Raw genomic sequence first — 20,978 nt, forward strand, 5'->3', positions numbered from 1 at the left:
TTAAGAGACCCTGTGGTGAAATGACTTGCCCCAGGAGTAGGTGTGGCGTCCGTGGTGGTCATCCTCACGTGGCAGTGTGTGGGGACAGGCACAGCAGCTCATTCATCTGGGAAAGAGCGGGAAGGGATGGGACCTCCCCACTGGTGGTCTCATTAGGTGCAGAGGGGACGCACAGGTGGTCTGGTGAGGTGCTGAGGGGGCCTCCCAACAGGTGGTCTGGTGAGGTGCTGAAGACCCACAGGAGAAGGTGCCTCCACTGGTCAGGGGCACAGTGCACTGCACCATCCAGAGATACCTCCTTGCGAGGTGTTTCCTGGTGTTTATAAAAAAGCAGCATTACAGCACAAAAACTATGCCACTATCTGGGGGAAGTGTGAGAGGAGGGTGAATGTTAAAACAACTAGAATAAACAAAAAGCTTTAAAATAGCAACAATAAAAATCCAACATTGACCAAAAATGAAGTTCAAGAATGTTTTTCGGTAGAGAAATGAAGTATTCTATATTAGTGGATTTTCTGATTGAAGCTAATTTCTTTAGATGGAAAAATCTTTATAAAATAGTTGCTGGCAACCTTTCCAAATCATTTCACACTCCTGTCTCCTTAATCAAACTGAGTAAACATGATGTAACGTTCCTGGTGGCTCTCTAAGTCCATCCATTACTCCGCTGGGCTGTAACACACTCTGAGAAGCTGCTGCCTACTCAGCTCTGCCTGCCCTTCATCAAAACAACTCCAGCTGCTCCATGTGGAGACCCAGGGCTTTTTAAGTTTTCTCTTTCTCTTCACCTCATCATCAAATCACTTCTTGCTAAGGTCCATCTATCCAACTGACAGCACTCCATGCAACATTATCCTTTTAATTCCTGGCTAAACTGGGAAAACAATTGTTTCTTCAAAATAAGTTCAATTTAAAAATTTAAATAACAACCTGAATACTGTGTTTTATTAAATTTGTTTTAGAAAAGGTGAGCTGACTCTGAGATGAGCAGTGGCAGGTACAGCACGCGGTTTTAGGCAGCTGTCTGTATAATGGCATCTAAGTGGCCATTGGCTTAGGATACGCCAGGGAGGAAGATTAGGCCAAAATTTTGAAGAAGTAACAATTCTGGTTATTATTGAAAATAGACCATAAATGAGGGTCTGAGTAAAATTTGTAAGGTTTGTTACACAGACTCTGTATAACACCCATTTATTCTGGCTCTTCAGAGTTACTTTTATTTTAATTTTTTTGTGTTTTCAACTTCTGAGTCTTTTCCAGACAACTGACCTTTACATAAGTGAAGCATTAATACAACCACAAAACAAATTGTTTTCCTTTGTGAAATTCTGTACTGTACAGCTACAAATGCCTTTAAATTAAAATCTGTGTCTCTGTGTCCTCAATGGACAGGTAAACCCTGTGTTTAGGATGGACTATTTGCTGTGATACTTCATTTGCCATTGAATTGCAGGCCTGTTAAAAGAAGCCCATCACTGCTGTCCCCATCTGGTATATCATAAGCAAAAGGAGGACAGTTTAAATTCACAATGTGACCCATTACATTCATATCAATACCACATGTTCATGCCTGAGTGACAGGAGCACTAACCTTGGTGGACTATATTATGAAATTTAAAAATGTTCCAAACATATGGCCATTCTAACTTCTATGGATGCATCTGAATATGAAATTCTGTAGCACTTTATGATCAAATTAAAATGGAATCTATCTGGGAATCATTAATACTCCATTACAGGACCCTTAATGACTACCTCCCCTTTCCCCTACTCAAACTCTTTTTTCTTCTTCTTCTTCTTTTTTTTTTTGGTTAAAAATCTGTTTGTACTCTTCAAGCAGCATCTGTTCTGTCAAAATGTTCTAAGAGAATTCTTTTTAATAGATTGTTTTAAAGCATGAACACGAGATATAGACCTTCAGCAGCTTCCAAGTATTATCTTCCTCATCGTCACCGTCTTCCATTCAAGGTCTGAACCACACCAGAAGCAGCAGCATTGTCTGTCCAGGCCAGCACGCGACTGGAAGCAACAGCCTGCAACCAGATCTCTCCACAGGGAAACCAGAGCAGAAACACACCACGAACCCTGCATCACACCTCAGCTTGATTCGTTTTACTGAACAAAGCTACATTCCATATTTTAAGCCAGAACCTCTAAAGCTTTTCTCTTAAAAAGCTGCTAACATAGCTTTTCTCTTAAAAGGCTCTCCTGCTTATACCAGAATAAGCATTCAAGCCCGTTTCCTCCATAGAGACTGTTGCTACCAGGTCTCCAGGACCTTCTCTTGGAGAGAGCTCACCTACTCCAGGCAACAGTTGATGCTCTTTTTTTAGCTACACTTAAATACCACCCCTCAGTTCCTATTTTCAACTGTAAACTCCAAATATAACTCAGATCAAGTATTTCTGAGAATTCACTTCAGGCTTTTCATTTATAAAAAATTCAGACTGTTTTCAGACTGTGGCCTGTTTCTTCCTCTCATATAATTCTTTAGGAGTAATCCTTTGAGAATGCTGACACAACAAAGGTAATTTTCTTGAATTTAAATCTGAACTTTCACTATTAAATACATACTTGTCTGAACCAATAAATATAACATAAAAGTTAAAACTTGAGTGATGTGATTTGAGTTTACAAAGAAAAAAAATGACATTAAGAACACTCCTAATACTTAGACTGAAAGAATCCGTAAAGACCACGTATAGAGTTTTTCCAGCTTATTCTTTGCCACAAAATATTTTGCTCAGAAGACACTGTACATGAGTAAGTTTGAGCACAACAAAAAAACAGAGCAAGGAGTTCTGGTCCCAGTGGGGAGTGGGGACAGGGCAAGGTGACCCCAGATACTGTGGGCTAAAAGGAGCCTGAACTGAAAACCTGAAAATTATGGGCACAGCCCACATATCTCATTTTACAAACCAAGAAACCATGACTGAGGCGCCATCACTCATCAGCAGCAGCAAGAGGACAGGTGTGGAGCCCAGGACTCCCACAACCCTGTCACAGAGACGAGAGCCATGTGACAACACGGGGATGCACTTGCCAATCCTCACAATCACTCCTGGAGGAAGGCCTTACTACCCATGTTACACACGAGAAAACTGAAAAGCCTGCGTGGCCAGGCCGAGGGCTTCACAGAGGCACAAAGTGGCACAAAGACCAAGCATTAACTCAGAAGAAGCAGACAGGCTCTTCCTACTTTTTATTGCTCTTTATTTCATGCAGTTTAGAACACAGGTGATATAGGAAGGGACAGAGGGGCAACTTGGAAAATAATTTAGTAACATAAATGCTAATAACATCTCAAAACAATTTAAAATCATTCCCTTACTACTGTCGCCACCCACGTCCTAGCCGCCATCCCTTCTCGCGTGGACAACTGCAACCATTTCTTCACCATCTTCCCCATTTTCACTCCCACTTCCTTTCAAACAATTCTCCACAGATTCCAGAGTAATAATAATAATCTTTTTAAATGGACTCATGTGACTTTCTGGCTTTCAACTCTTTAAAATAATTCCCCATTGCCTTTTTCTTAAAAGCACTGTTTTTAATGCTGCTACACCATTATAGCTAAAGCTTAAGCATCGTGACACTCACTGCTGTGAAAGAGTAATGAAAGAGCAGTAAAGTTTGAAAGAGTAGGAAAACTTCATGAAAATCATCCTTATATGATGCCTAAATCTCTGGCTGAACGGAGAGAAATGGAACTTCCTTCTCACTGAAAGTTTTATTGAAATAATTGTGGATTCACATGCAGTTATAAGAGATAATAGATTTCTTATACCTTTTACCGAGCTTCCCCCAATGGTAACATTTGCAAAACTACAGTACAATATCACAACCAGAGTACTGACATTGAAAACCCCGATCTTACTCAGGTTTCCCCATTTATACTTGTCCTAATTTGATAACACTGGAAGCAAAGATGAAAGAGGAGAGAGCAAGATGGGGGAGAAATGCTGCTTAGGGTCAGCCTTTTGGTAGAAAGAAAAATAGGGCAATTGTCAGTGTTAAACTGTTAATCTTCTCCCTAGCTGAAAGGGTCAAATTAGATAGGTCAGTGGAACTCTGAAAGCTGAGCTAGCTTTGCTCTCTCTTTTTGAGAAAAATCCTACAGCTCTTGCTGTCACTATGTGCAAACAGGTACTTTTCAGAGCTTTTACAAAATTGTTTGAATCTTTAATGGCTGGTTAAACCATCTTTAATGGTTTAATCATTTTTTTTTTTTTGCTTACCCCTATATACAACTGTAATTGATTAAAAGCCTAATGGTTATGAACCTGCATAGTATAATTTTTATATTTCCTAATTACGTTTCTTCCTTTTTCCAACAAGATACATTAACCTTTATTTAAAATGTGTTTTTCTCTTTTGATGTTTTGGATCTGTTTGTTTAAGTGCTACCCTCCTGGCTAATTTCTCCATCATTTTCACAAGCTACTGTTCCCTAAGAATAGCAAATAATAAAATTGTATTTAAAACAAAACATACAATGGTTTCAGCCAACTACATATGTTAAGTAATGGATACATGCATTTTCAGAAACTTCTTTTAAATGAACCACATCTAAATTCTGTTTTTTGGGAAAGCAAAGGAAAACAAATGCATCTGAATAGTAACATTTTATTGGGATTCTAACTAATAGAATATGTAACAATTATTTTAACTTTCTAAAAAAAATTTTTATATAATTTTTAAGGTTCCTTTCCGTTGGCAGTTATTACCAAATATTGGCTCTATGCCCCATATTGTATAATACATCCTTGAGCCTTTCTTACACCCAACAGTTTGTACCTCCCACTCCCCACCCCCATATTGCCAGCCCTCCCCACCCCCGACCAGTAACCACTCGTTTCTTGTCTGTACCTGTGAATCTGCTTCTTTTTTTTTTTGCTGTACACGGGCCTCTCACTGTTGTGGCCTCTCCTGTTGCAGAGCACAGGCTCCGGACACACAGGCTCAGCGGCCATGGCTCACGGGCCCAGCCGCTCTGCGGCATGTGGGATTTTCCCGGACCGGGGCACAAACCCATGTCCCATGCATCGGCAGGCGGACTCTCAACCACTGCGCCACCAGGGAAGCCCGAATCTGCTTCTTTTTTCACTTTTTTCACTACTTTGTTGTCTTTTTTAGATACAACATACAGTGTTTGGATTTGTCTTTCTCTGTCTGACTTTATTCACTTTAACGTAACGCTCTCCAAGTCTGTTCATGTTGCTGCAAATGGCAAAATTTCATTCTTTTTTATGGCTCAGTAGTATTCCATCGTATTCTTTATCCATTCATCTGCTGGTGGACACTTAAGGTGCTTCCATAACTTGGCCATTGTAAATAATGCTGCTATGAATGGTGAGGTACATGTATCTTTTCAAATTAGTGTTTTTGTTTTTTTTTAAATATATACTCAGGAGTGGATGTGCTGGGTCATATGGTAGTTCTAATTTTAGTTTTTTGAGAAACCCCTCTACTGTTTTCCACAGTGGCTACACCAATTTACATTCCAACTAACAATGTACAAAGGGCTCCCTTTTCTCCACACACTTGCCAACATTTGTTATTTGTGTTCTTTTTGATGACAGCCATTCTGACAGGTGTGAGGTGTTATCTCATTGTAGTTTGATTTGCATTTCCCTGATGATTAGTGATATCAAGCATCTTTTCATGTGCCTACTGGCCATCTGCATGTCCTCTTTGGAAAAATGTCTATTCAGGTCTTCCACCCTTTTTTAATCAAGTTGTTAGTTTTTTTGATGTTGAGTTGTATGAACTGTTTATATGTGTTGGGTATTAACCCCTTATTGATAATATCATTTGCAAATATTTTCTCCCATTCAGTATACTGCCTTTTTGTTTTCTCAATGGTTTCCCTTGCTATGAAAAAGTTTAAAGGTCCCATTTGCTTATTTTTGCTTTTATTTCCTTTACTTTAGGAGACAGATCCAAAAACATATTGCTACAATTTATGTCAAAGAGTGTTCTGCCTAGGTTTTCCTCTAGGAGTTTTATAGTATCCAGTCTTACATTTAGATCTTTAATCCATTTTGAGTTTATTTTTGTATATGGTGTTAGAGAATGTTCTACTTTCATTCTTTTGCATGTAGCTGTACAGTTTTCCCAGCACCACTTATTGTAGAGACTGTCTTTTCTCCACTGTATATTCTTGCCTCCTTTGTCATAGATTAATTGACCATAGGTGTGTGGGTTTATTTCTGGGCTCTCTAATCTGTTCCACTGACCTATGTATCTGTTTTTGCACCAGTACCATACTGTTTCGATTACTGTAGCTTTGTTGTATAGTCTGAAGTCAGGGAATGTGATTCCCCCAGTTCTCTTCTTCTTTCTCGAGATTGTTTTGGCTATGCGGGGTCTTTCGTGTTTCCATATAAATTTTAAAATTATTTCTTCTAGTTCTGTGAAAAAAAATGCTGTTATTATTTTGATAGGGATTGCACTGAATCTGTAGATTGCCTCGGGTAGCATGGCCGTTTTAACAATATTGATTAAAAAAGAAAATTACAGGCCAATATCACTGATGAACATAGGTGCAAAAATCCTCAACAAAATACTAGCAAACCAGATCCAATAATATATTAAAAAGATCACATATCATGATCAAGTGGGACTTATCCCAGGGATGCAAGGATTTTTCAATTACTCACAAATCAATCAATGTGATACACCACATTAACAAACTGAAGAATAAAAACCATATGATCATCACAATAGATGCAGAAAAAGCTTCTGATGAAATTCAACATCCATTTGTGATAAAAACTCTCCAGAAAATGGGAATAGAGGGAACAAACCTCAACATACTAAAGGCCATGCCATATATGACAAACCCACAGCTAACATCATACTCAAAGGTGAAAAGCTGAAAGCATTTCCTCCAAGATCAGGAAAAAGACAAAGATGGCCACTCTTGCCGCTTTTATTCAACACAGTCCTCGCCACAGCAATCAGACAAGAAAAAGAAATAAAAGGAATCCAAATTGTAAAGGAAGAAGTAAAACTGTCACTGTCTGCAGATGACATGATACTATACATAGAAAATCCTAAAGATGCCACCAGAAAACTACTAGAGCTCATCAATGAATTTGGTAAAGTTGCAGGATACAAAATCAATATACAGAAACCTGTTGCATTTCTATACACTAACAACAAAAGATCAGAAAGAGAAATTAAGGAAATAATCCCATTTACCATCGCATCAAAAAGAATAAAATACCTAGGAATAAACCTACCTAAGGAGGCAAAAGACCTGTATTCCAAAGACTCTAAGACACTAATGAAAGAAACTGAAGATGACACAAACAGATGGAAAAATATACCATGTTCTTGAATTGGAATATGTAACAATTTAATTCACTATTATCATTCCACTCGTGGAATGAATCATGTGAATTCCACTAAGCCAGGCACACTGATTTACACTATTTCAATTTAATTACTACTCCCCCTTACCCCACACCCCCTAAGCCCCCAACACACACACTTCACCATTAACTACAAACCTAAGAGAGTGAAAAAACTTTTGGTCTCCCTTAAGAGACTGCAACTAATTTCAGAGTTAATAAATTCCCAAGTAAGAAAGATGGAAGCAAACAATTTCTAAAAAAAAATTAAATTTCTGAAAAATACTCTGAAGCCAAACATATAATCATAAGCAATAGCCTGAAAGGGGGACATGTCATTGACTTACCAAGAGCAAGATTATTTACCTTGCTTTATTCTTAAAGCTACCTGTGTATTTAAGCTGATTTAGGAGAAGGTATGTTTTAAAATACTCTGCAAAATGTATTCAGTTTTGTTTTTTAGTTATATTAAAATCATTTTGAAAGACTTGGGTGTTTTCTTGTTTGTCCTCTCTATAATTAAGATGATGTAAAAACTCCTAAATTCGATTATTTGGCTTATTTTTCTTGTAATTCTTGTTGGTACCTACTGAATTCAACTGCTGCTCAAGGAAAAAAAAATATAAACCTAACCATGACCAGGATAAAAATATTAAGGAGACCATTGTCTGAGTATCACATGGTAGGGGGCAATAAGGAAGCTCGGATAGAAAACATGGGTTTCATGTTTCATTGCCAAAAATATTCAGTCTGGAGCTCTTCAAAATGATATTATTGTGCAGCCAATAACTGACTGACTTCACCCATTGTGCTCCTATGCCACTTTTCACTGGCTCCTTTTCTCTTATTTCCTATTGTTTCTTCTCTTCTTTCATGTAAATATATTATGAAATGGCTACTTCCCCTCTAGACATGTAAATAACTGGTAGTCACACCCAAAGTCCCGAAGTCTCTTCCAACATGTAATGTACCATTTCTAACCAAAGTTAGAAATGGAAAGCAAACTGGACTAAAGATTCAAATGTAGCTTTTCTGTTAAAATCAAGAATAGAGGTTCATAGGAAACTCAGAAGAAAAAAACTTGGGAAACAGAAAGGCAAAGAAGCAAGGTGCTACACTTGGAGCATGAGATAGAGGATGATCAAGAAAATTTTTAAAGATTATTCTACAAAGCACTTCAGAAACATGCATATGAATACATGCCAACACTCTCACTAGTTCTTAGAATCTGCCCCGATGAGACTGGGTGGAAGAGATCCCCAGGATAACACAGTCAAGAATCTATAAAAACTGACGGGCAAGACCGTTAAACCGATGAGCCTTCTGACCCAGGGCTCTCTATTTGGAGAACGCACAGAGCAGGGAGACATACAGCAACACTTCTTCCCCAGGGATTTGAAGTCACTTCAAATAATTCACATCCCCATTAATATCCCAGGATTTTCTTGGGATCTTTAAGAGGACCAGAACTTATTTGCTTCCTCAAAGGTTCTTCATGATCTCAGGACCAGTTTAATTCCAAACTCTCCTTAGTCTCTCCACTGTTGCAGCATCCAAGACCCAAACCAAACCTAAGATATAAAAATGTTCCAAGAGGGATAAGGTGCAAGAGAAAGGCACTGTTGCTAACAAGGTAAAAAGGCAGAAAACATAGGGTTAACCAAGGTTCATTGTCAGGTGCCTACAGAATGTCAAGACAGACTTCACTGAACAATGCCTCCTGTGAAGGATTTCAATGGCCATTCTTTGGAACCAACAAGTCTTTAGAAAGAAAGGAAGCCATAAATGACGAGGATTAAAAATCTTACCACAAAAGGAGGCAATGCTCAAAGTCAAGGTCACAAATGCTTCCTGTTAAAGACCAGGATGATGTGTGTGTGTTTAGGCTGAAAAGGGATGGGGGATAGAGGTCTTGTCTACTGACACTAATCCCACTCAACCCTAGGACATGTAAAACACCTTGGATCCAAATACTCACAGGAAGGGGTGGAGTCCTTGTCCAGTCCACTTTGAGATAGGTAAAGAATAAAGTAATATTAAAAATATAAACTTATAATACCTAACACATGCTAGGTCTCTAAAGAGTTTATATACTATTAACTCATTCAATTATTAAAACAACTAGATGAGGTGGGTGCTAATAAAACCACCCGTTTCATAGATGATGAAATCAAGAGACAAAGTTTAAGTGAATTTGCTCACAATCACTGGGCTAATCAGAGAGAGGAGCTGGGACTGGAACCCAGTCGTACAGTTCCCAAGACCATAGTCATAATCCTCAAGCTTTCATGTCTCTCAGGAAGTTCAGCCTGCAACCCAGAGCTGGCCCACATTTCACATTCTCATCCCCTTCTATTTATGTCCTGAAGATTTTTATTAGAGTTTTAGGGATGTCCTATTAAATCTATCAGAACTTTTTCCACCTCATCCCCAATGATGCCTGAAGGCAAACCACATCCAAGCATTGGGATGGGGAGGCCCTGTGGAGCCATAAAACACGCCAGATGGTTTGGCATAGTTTGGTCTTGATTTGGTGAGGAAATAGTCAGGGGTGCTTATGAGAAAGAAAGAAAGAACATTAATGTCTATGGAGAGGAAATGGGCGGGGGGGAGATGAAGTGGAATATTAACCTAAATAAAAATCAAAATAAGTCTCCTACTAAAACTGTACCTATTTTTCAAATGAAGACCCATCTCAAACATCACATCCTCCCAGCCAGTTTCAAGTTTAAAGAACCTAAATAATATTCTATCACTGGCTGTCTTTTGGTACCCAACTTCTTCCATTTTATACCATAGAGATCTATAACTTATGCTCTAAGCAACTTGTCGGGGGAGAACTCTTATTTGCACAAAGCACTCATATACTCATGTATCTGTTTTAGGTCATTTGAGTGAAAAGGGAAACAGCAGTGGAATTGTAAATTGTAAAAAGGGCTCAATATACCATTATCTATCCTTTTCATGTACCTTAAGGCAAATTTAAAGCAAAATATTAACTCAAGTCTCTGAATTTGAAGGCTTGAAACAAGTTCCTCATTGTGCATACCTTTAAGTACGTTAAGGTCTATTTTTCTGTAACCATTTCCATTGACAACAGCAGAATTCAGTTCATATTTTTATTTTAATATGGAATAACTGTCCATGTTAAGGGAGAAAGGACCCTCCATCATTTTCAGTAGTTTATGATCTCTGAGGACAGGGGCCCATTTGGTTCTGACACGTTCTCCAAGTCCACACCTGAACACACAGTGGACCTTCAATAAATATTCCTGACTACGCAACCACACTGAACAGACGTAAGTCGAAATGTTACTTCTGGTCTAAAGAAATCTGAACAACAGACATAAATCCAAATGCTACTCTTGATCCAAAGAAATCCAAAAGTAATAAGGTCAATATGTAGCAATAACCATTTATTGGTTTGATCCATGTGACTTTAAATATCTTACGTCATAAATTAAACTGCATGTAGGACATGCCTGTAATTTTTTAAGTTGGGGAGGGGGTGGCAGAAGACAGAAAGGGGTTAGTCAGAACCTGTAAGATGATACCAAACGTGTTTGTGTTTATCTGTACGTATGTATCTGTCTGTGTGGCATGTGTATAATGTTGTCCCCCTAAATGCCAATTAATATTCCACCCAATAATTTATCTCAACAAGGAATGAAGAGTTAGCTATTGAAAGAGAGAGAGAGAGTTTTGGTGGGAGGGGAGAAGAGAAAGAAAGATATGAAAGAGACAAAGAGAAAACAAAGGAGAAAGGAAAAGACAGAAGTAAAGAGAAACAGAGAGGAAGAAAGAGGGAGGCAGAAAGGGAGGGAAAGGGAGAAGGAGCAGGGAAGAGGGCTGGCCACACAGAAGAGTGAAATGAAACCAACGGTTTGAAGAAACTGCAATAAAATCCAGATTCCTACTGAAATGGAAAACTCTCCTCTTGGATGGGTGAGTGGCTGGGGTTTGTTATAAAAAGGAATCAATATTTTACTTGACAATTTCCATGCTAAATGCCACTGTCATTTTCAGTGTCACTTCACTGTCATCTTCCCACACAGTAAATAAAGAACAGTATAACACATATTTTTCCCTGAGATTTGTAAACGTGATCTCAAACTGTACAACTGTGACAAATCAGCCAGCAAATTCTTCACTGACTAAATCAAAGAACATGTTTACCCCAAGAAGAATGGTAGCCACTGCACTGTACATTAACTACATTTGGTTCAGAAAGCTCCATCAAACATGCTCTAAATCTGCCCACTACGTACCCACAGTCACAAACGTTACCATAAGCCTACCACTAAAGTCTAAGAGCTTCACTGTAAAAATTATACCTGTCAATTTTCATTTCTGACATAACTTGATAAAAGCCTCACAAATCCTCTCCTAGAAAGACTGTTATTTTCCATGCTAGTACCACTAGACTGAAAAAGGACCTGTTAACGTGTGTCTACTGTATAACTTCCATGGATGCACAGAACATATTTATTAAGTCTCAATCCAATACCTTTTACTTCCCATTCCCATTTGGAATTGTAGCTTCAGAAACGGCAGCATTTATTCTATAAAGAAAAGGCTTAAAAAATACCTTCCTTATATAGTAAGCTGAAGATACATTTCTTCCTGCTTTTTTCATAATATAATTTTTTAATGAGCTGCAATTAAAGCCAGTAAGACTTGGAATCTCATAATACCATTTTTACACCTTCTTTCATTTTTCAAAGTATATATGTCTTTCCAAATCTGGCAGAACTTGATTCTACATATTATGTAGTTTAAAACTCACAAAAAAACATAATAAAGGACTTATTTTTCAGCTGGTACATTTCCATATTATACCATGATTCAAATGTGCTGCCCTTCTTAGCAAATTCAGTCAAAATAACTGAATCCAAAAGAAATATACATGTGTACAAAGTTTTTAAAAAGAAAGTTAGAATCAAACAGAAATCTGTAAAAATCACATTCTCAACATACACATCTTATCCTGAACTTCTAAAATATTCATATCCATTATCAATCACTTGATCAAATGCACATCTCATTTATACTGCTGCAGGATGCTATGAATTCCAAAGATGACGTTTCTGTCTCCTAGAAAACAATCTGACTAGAGGGGAAAAGATGCTAATTGTTACCAATAATAAAGCTGAGTGCAAATAATTCAGGAAATCTACAATTACTCAGATTTAATTTAATCTCTTTCCAGAGATGACCTGAGTGGATTTCTGACTAGGAACTGAAGAGTCAGAACTCCTTCCTTTAGTGTCTACAAATGTTTTTTGTTTCCATAAGGAATATACCTTTGTGATCTTTCTCAAGTTCTGACAGTCAAGTAAATCAAAAAATGCCCACTATTTGTATCAGCAGTTATTCCAAATCTACTTATTATCTCAGTATTATCAATTACAATGTGGACTTATAGGAATTATTAATCAAAGGGTACTTTGCAGTCTGACGCATCAAGGACAATGCCCAACAGAAACATCACCAATAAAACTAAAAGAAAAAAACAAAGTACTTAAGTGATCTTAGCCTATTTTGGATTAAAAGGTAGGTAGAAAATATAAGCATATTTTAAAAACCAGTATTTAAGGGTAGGGGATTAAGAGGTACAAACTACTAAGCATAAAAATAATGTTATAAGAATATATGGTGCAGCAAAGGAAATATAGTCAATATTTTATAATAACTTTAAATGAAGTATAATCTATAAAATATTGAATCATTATGTTGTATATCTGAACACAATCTGAAACTAATATAATATTGTAAATCACCTATACTTCAATATATGAATAAATAAATAAATAAATACCAGTATTTCAATGCTTACTTTCAGTAGATCCTTGGAGAAATCACCACCCTCATCTACCCCTTGGAGGTTTGCAATGAACTCTTGGCAGGTCATCTTCTTTCCAATATTCTGGAATAGAGGCAAATAATACATCATGATGGCATATGTGGAATTAAGATTATTTCTTGAAAATGTGATAAAGCAAAGCAAGACTGATTTGGTTTTTCAAAACCAAACACCCCCCCCCAATATATGCATATATATATACATACAAGTTTATATGCATATGAAAAAACAGATGGCTTATTATGCTTTTAAAACTGTCATTAAATATGAATAGCAAAATTATGTTAAAGCTTTATTTTAGCCTAAGATAAAATCTGAAAAATCTATGCTACTTTTATAAAAATAATATATAATGTAGTTTTTAAAGGAAAAACATGAATAAAATGACATTTCTGAACTGAACTCTGATAGCTATTTATTTGCTTCTTTATTTGTATTTCCTACCTATTGCCAAGAACGATGAAGGACCTGAGATTTTGGCCTACTACTTCAAGCTAACAAGTTAGTCTATCACAACCTGCTGAATACAGTCAGAAGCAGGGCCACAGGAATTTATCACGACAACAGAAGTGGACAGAATCCCAGTGTTTTCTTGCTCCAGTTCCCTGAGTCCCAATTTTCACAGAGCAACTTAAGTGGGGCCAGCTGACACCTGCACACACACAGCAGAAACCCTGAGATTTGGGAACATGAATCCCTGCAGTGGGGCAGTAACCATACCTACCCGTTTGCTCTAAAGTGAGAAACCAGCTCTTATCTTCCAAGGTCATATGCAAATCTAACCATTGCTCTGGGAATCACTAAGTCTTCCAATACTGCTCACTATAGGAATTACACTGAAAAAACAAACCAGATCAAAGGCAACCAAACTTCAGTTCACAAAATATAAGAAAGGCAAGAGACCCATGGAGGACTGTCTACAAACACATTTCCAATCTGACTTAAGGATAATAAGTTTAACCAAAGAAAACCTCATTAATAAAAATTTAAAAATCTGAACTGTAAAAAGAGAAAAGATACAAGTGTGCTGACTGAGAAAACTAATAAAATTGCTAGGACAGAGAATTGCCTCCAATGCCAGCTCTGATCAACTAGTATAAGTTGCCAGTTGTAAAGTATTCTGAGGTTGAATATGGGCACCAACAGAAACCCATCACGCGTGCAGGAGAGGGATGTATTGATAGAACACAAATGCACAGGCAGGGAGTTTCTGGTAAATGTGGTCAAGTGGGGTGGTCAAGTTCACTTGAACACAAAGTTCACCAACATAGTAACATCCCTGCACACAATACACGTATGAATAAAAGGCATGCTCTGCAAGGCTATTTTATGCATAAAAGAATAAGAATAGGGTAGAACAGTATTCTTCAAGTTGGTGGAGAATATTTCTGGAGACAAAGACTTTAAAAGGAATGCAAAACCATAGATAGTTTTAAGGGAGTATTTATACAGAACTTAAAAAATACAAATCTGCCTGAGAACAGATTCACCTGTGTGTCTTAAACGTAATCGCTTCCCAGAGAGTCCTTCAAGATGGTGGAGGAGTTAAGACGTGGAGATCACCTTCCTCCCCACAAATACATCAGAAATACATCTACATGTGGAACAACTCCTACAGAACGCCTACTGAATGCTGGAAGAAGACCTCAGACTTCCCAAAAGGCAAGAAAATCACCACGTACCTGGGAAGGGCAAAAGAAAAAAGAAAAAACAGAGACAAAAGAATAGGGATGGGACCTGCCCCTCGGGGAGGAAGCTGTGAAGGAGGAAAAGTTTCCACACACTAGGAAGCCCCTAAGCCCCTTTGCAGGTGGAGACAGGGGTTGGGTGGGGAGGGGGAAGCTTCAGAGCCACGGAGGAGAGCGCAGCCACAGGGGTGCGGAGGGCAAAGTGGAGAGATTCCCGCACAGAGGATCAGTGCCGACTGGCACTCACCAGCCCGAGAGGCTTCTCTGCTCACCCACCAGCCAGGACAGATGGGGGCTGGGAACTGAGGCTCAGGCTTCAGAGGTCAGACCCCAGGGAGAGGACTGGGGCTGGCTGCATGAACACAGCCTGAAGGGGGCTACTGCACCACAGCTAGCAGGGAGGGAGTCCAGGAAAAATTCTGGACCTGCCTAAGAGGCAAGAGATCATTGTTTGGGGGTGTGCGAGGAAAGGGGATTCAGAGCACCCCCTAAACGAGCTCCAGAGACGGGCATGAGCCGCGGCTATCAGCGCGGACACTAGAGACGGGCAAGAAACGCTAAGGCTGCTGCTGCAGCCACCAAGAAGCCTGTGTGCAAGCACAAGTCACTATCCACACCTCCCCTCCTGGGAGCCTGTACAGCCCACCACTGCCATGATCCCGTGAAGCAGGGACAACTTCCCCAGGAGAACACACAGCGTGCCTGAGGCTGGTGCAACGTCACGCTGGCCTCTGCTGCCACAGGCTCACCCCGCATTCCATACCTCTCCCTCCCCCCAGCCTAAGTGAGCCAGAGCCCCCAAATCAGCTGCTCCTTTAACCCTGCCCTGTCTGAGCGAACAAGAGATGCCCTCAGGCAACCTACACAAAGAGGCAGGGATAAATCCAAAGCTGAACCCCAGGAGCTGTGCGAAGAAAGAAGAGGAAGGGAAATCTCTCCCAGCAGCCTCAGGAGCAGAGGATTAAATCTCCACAGTCAACTTGATGTACCCTGCATCTGTGGAATACCTGAATAAACAACGAGTCATCCCAAATTAAGGGGGGTGGACTTTGGGAGCAACTGTAGACTTGGGGTTTGCTTTCTACATCTAATTTGTTTCTGGTTTGTTTACCTTTGTTTAGTATTTAGACTTTATTATCATTGATATATTTATTCATTTAGTTACTCTCTTGCTTTTGAGTAGATATAGATATATAGATATATTTTATTTATATTTATATATATAGTATATATAGATATATTTTTTTTCCTTTTTCTCTTTTTCTGAGTGTGTATGTGTATGCTTTTTTGTGTGCTTTTTGTCTATATAACATTGCTTTTACCATTTGTCCTAGGGATCTGTCCGTCAGTTTTTTTTATTTTGCTATTTTTTGTTTTTTTTAGTATAGCTTTTAGAGCTTGTTATCATTGGTGGATTTGTTTTTTAGTTTGGTTGCTCTTTCTTTCTTATTATTTTTAATTTTTTAATAATTTTTTAATTTTAATAACGATTTTATCCTTCCTTCCTTCCTTCCTTCCTTCCTTCCTCCTTCCTTCCTTCCTATCTTCCTTCCTTCCTCCCTCCCTCCCTTCCTTTCTTTCTTTTTCTCTCTCTTTTCTTCTGAGCCGTGCAGCTGACAGGGTCTTGGTGCTCCAGGCACGTGTCAGGCCTGTGCTTCTGAGGTGGGAGAGCTGACCTCAGGACATTGGTCCACCAGAGACCTCCCGACCACACGTAATATCAAACAGTGAAAGCTCTCCCAGAGATCTCCATCTCAATGCTAAGACCCAGCTGCACTCAACGACCAGCAAGCTACAGTGCTGGAAACCCTATGCCAAAAAACTAACAAGATGGAACACAACCCCACGCATTAGCAGAGAGGCTGCCTAAAATCATAGTAAGGTCACAGACACCCCAAAACACACCGCTGGATACGGTCCTGCCTACCAGAAGGACAAGATCCAACCTCATCCACCAGAAAACAGGCACCAGTGCCCTCCACCAGGAAGGCTACACAACCCACTGAACCAACCTTAGCCACTGGGAGCAGACACCAAAAACAACGGGAACTATGGACCTGTGGCCTGCGAAAAGGAGACACCAAACGCAGTAAGGTAAGGAAAATAGGAAGAGAAACACACAGCAGATCATAGAGCAAGGTTAAAAACCCACTAGACCAAACAAATGAAGAGAAAACAGGCAGTCTACCTGAAAAAGAAGTCAGAATAATGATAGTAAAGATGATCCAAAATCTTGGAAATACAATGGAGGAAATACAAGAAAAGTTTAACAAGGACCTAGAAGAACTAAACAGCAAACAAACAATGATGAACAACACAATAAATGAAATTAAAAATTCTCTAGAAGGAATCAATAGCAGAATAACTGAGGTAGAAAAATGGATAAGTGACCTGGAAGATAAAATAGTGGAAATAACTACCACAGAGCATAATAAAGAAAAAAGAATGAAAAGAATTGAGGACAGGCTCAGAGACCTCTGGGACAATATTAAATGCACCAACATTTGAATTATAGGGGTCCCAGAAGAAGAAGAGAAAAAGAAAGGCACTGAGAAAATACCAGAAGAGATTAAAGTTGAAAACTTCCCTAATATGGAAAAGGAAATACTCAATCAAGTCCAGGAAGTACAGAGAGTCCCATACAGGATAAATCTAAGGAGAAACAACCCAAGACAGATATTAATCAAACTATCAAAAATTAAATACAAAGAAAAAATATTAAAAGTAGCAAGGGAAAAATAACAAATAACATACAAGGGAATCCCCATAAGGTTAACAGCTGATCTTTCAGCATAAACTCTGCAAGCCAGAAGGCAGTGGAAGGACATATTTAAAGCAATGAAAGGGAAAAATGTACAACCAAGATTACTCTACCCAGCAAGATTCGACAGAGAAATTAAAACATTTACAGACAAGCAAAAGCTAAGAGAATTCAGCACAACCAAACCAGCTTTACAACAAATGCTAAAGGGACTTCTCTAGGCAGGAAACACAGGAGAATGAAAAAACCTACAATAACAACCCCCCCCAAATTAAGAAAATGGTAATAGGAACATACACACTGATAACTCCCTTAAATGTAAATGGATTAAATTCTCCAACCAAAAGACATAGACTGGTGGAATGGATATAAAAACAAGACCCATATATATGCTGTCTACAAGAGACCCACTTCAGACCTAAGGAAACATACAGACTGAAAGTGAGGGGATGGAAAAAGATATTCCATGCAAATGGAAATCAAAATAAAGTTGGAGTACCAATTCCCATATCAGACAAAACAGACTTTAAAAAAAAGACTATTACAGGACACAAAAAAGGACACTACATAATGATCAAGGGATCAATCCAAGAAGATATAACAATTGTAAATATTTATGCACCCAACAGAGGAGCACTTTAATACACAAGGGGAAATTGACAGTAACACAACCATAGTAGGGGACTTTAACACTCCACTCTCACCAATGGACAGATCATCCAAAATGAAAATAAATAAGGAAACACAAGTTTTAAATGATAGATTAAACAAGATGGACTTAATTGATATTTATAGGACATTCCATCCCAAAACAACAGAATACGCTTTCTTTTCAAGTGTTCATGGAACATTCTCCAGGATAGAGCATAACTTGGGTCACAAATCAAGTCTTGGTAAATTTAAGAAAATTCAAATCTTATCAAGTATCTTTTCCGATTGAATGCTATGAAACTAGATATTAATTACAGGAAAAAATCTGTAAAAAATACAAACACATGGAGGCTAAAGAATACACTACTAAATAACCAAGAGATCACTGAAGAAATCAAAGAGGAAATCAAAAAATATCTAGAAACAAATCACAGTGAAAACACGATGACCCAAAAACTATGGGATACAGCAAAAGCAGTTCTAAGAGGGAAGTTTATAGCAATACAATCCTACCTCAGGAAACAACAAACATCTCAAATGAACAACCTAACCTTAACACCTAAAGCAATTAGAGAAAGAAAAACAAAAAAACCCCAACGTTAGCAGAAAGAAAGAACTCATAAAGGTCAGATCAGAAATAACTGAAAAAGAAACGAAGGAAACAATAGCAAACAACAATGAAACGAAAAGCTGGTTCTTTGAGAAGATAAACAAAATTGATAAACCATTAGCCAGACTCATCAAGAAAAGAAGGGAGAAGACTCAAATCAGTAGAATTCAAAGTAAAAAGGAGAAGTAACAACTGACACTGTAGAAATACAAAGGATCATGAGCGATTACAAGCAACTATATGCCAGTAAAATAGATAACCTGGAAGAAATGGACAAGTTCTTAGAAGGGCACAACCTTCCGGAACTGAACCAGGACGAAATAGAAAATGTGAACAGACCAATCACAAGCACTGAAATTGAAACTGTGATTAAAAATCTTCCAAAAAACAAAGGCCCAGGACCAGACGGCTTCACAGGCAAATTCTATCAAACATTTAGAGGAGAGCTAACACCTATCCTTCTCGAACTCTTCCAAAATATAGCAGAGGGAGGAACACTCCCAAACTTATCCTACGGGGCCACCATCACCCTGATACCAAAACTAGACAAAGATGTCACAAAGAAAGAAAACTAAAGGTCAGTATCACTGATGAACATAGATGCAAAAATTCTCAACAAAATACTAGCAAACAGAATCCAACTGCACATTAAAAAGATCATACACCATGATCAAGTGGGGTTTATCCCAGGAATGCAAGGATTCTTCAGTATACGCAAATCGATCAATGTGATAAACCATATTAACAAATTGAAGGAGAAAAACCATATGATCATCTCAATAGATGCAGAAAAAGCTTTCAACAAAATTCAACACCCATTTATGATAAAAACTCTCCAGAAAGTAGGCACAGAGGGAAGTTATCTCAACATAATAAAGGCCATATATGACAAGCCCACAGCCAACATCGTTCTCAATAGTGAAAAACTGAAATCATTTCCTCTAAGATCAGAACAAGACAAGGCTGGCCACTCTCACCACTATTATTCAACATAGTTTTAGAAATTTTAGCCATAGCAATCAGAGAAGAAAAAGAAATAAAAGGAATCCAAATCTGAAAAGAGGAAACAAAGCTGTCATTGTTTGCAGATGACATGATACTATACATAGAGAATCCTAAAGATGCCACCAGAAAACTACTAGAGCTAATCAAAGAATTTGGGAAAGTAGCAGGATACAAAATTAATGCACAGAAATGCCTTGCATTCTAATACACTAAAGATGAAAAATCTGAATGAGAAATTAAGGAAACACTCCCATTTACCACTGCAACAAAGAGTATAGAATACCTAGAAATAAACCTACACAAAAAGCCAAAAGACCTGTATGCACAAAACTATAAGACACTGATGAAATAAATTAAAGATGATACAAACAGATGGAGAGATATACCATGTTCTTGAATTGGAAGAATCAACATTGTGAAAATGACTATACTACCCAAAGCAATCTACAGATTCAATGCAATCCCTATCAAACTACCAATGGCATTTTTTACAGAACCAGAACAAAAACTTTCACAGTTTATATGAAAACACAAACGACCCTGAATAGCCAAAGCAATCTTGAGAAAGACAAACAGAGCTGGAGGAATCAGGCTCCCAGATTTCAGACCACACTACAAAGCTACAGTAATCAACACAGTATAGTACTGGCACAAAAACAGAGACATAGATCAATGGAACAGGATAGAAAGCCCAGAGATAATCCCACGCACATATGCTCACCTTATTTTTGATAAAGGAGGCAAGAATATACCATGGAGAAAAGACAGCCTCTTCAATAAGTGCTGATGGGAAAATGGACAGTTACATGTAAAAGAATGAAATTAGAATACTCCCTAACACCATACACAAAAATAAACTCGAAATGGATTAGGACCTAAATGTAAGGCCAGAAGCTATAAAACTCTTAGAGGAAAAGATAGGCAGATGCCTCTATGACATAAATCACAGCAAGATCCTTTTTGACCCACCTCCTAGAGAAATGGAAATAAAAACAAAAATAAACAAATGGGACCTAATGAAAGTCAAAGCTTTTGCACAGCA

At 38.3% G+C, this 20,978-nt stretch overlaps 1 protein-coding gene across 2 annotated transcripts in view; it reads right to left on the reverse strand.

Moving 5' to 3' along the window:
• The window catches only part of PSD3 (pleckstrin and Sec7 domain containing 3), a 566,767-nt gene that overhangs the window by 252,391 nt on the left and 293,398 nt on the right, over nt 1-20,978 (reverse strand). For both annotated transcript variants that reach the window (XM_065900035.1, XM_065900036.1), the window contains one exon: nt 13,195-13,284. In XM_065900035.1, coding sequence (XP_065756107.1) covers nt 13,195-13,284 — 90 coding nt within the window. The remainder of the gene's footprint in view (nt 1-13,194; nt 13,285-20,978) is intronic.

This window comes from Phocoena phocoena, chromosome 21 (assembly GCF_963924675.1).
Source record: "Phocoena phocoena chromosome 21, mPhoPho1.1, whole genome shotgun sequence".
In the NCBI taxonomy this organism is placed as follows: domain Eukaryota; kingdom Metazoa; phylum Chordata; class Mammalia; order Artiodactyla; family Phocoenidae; genus Phocoena; species Phocoena phocoena.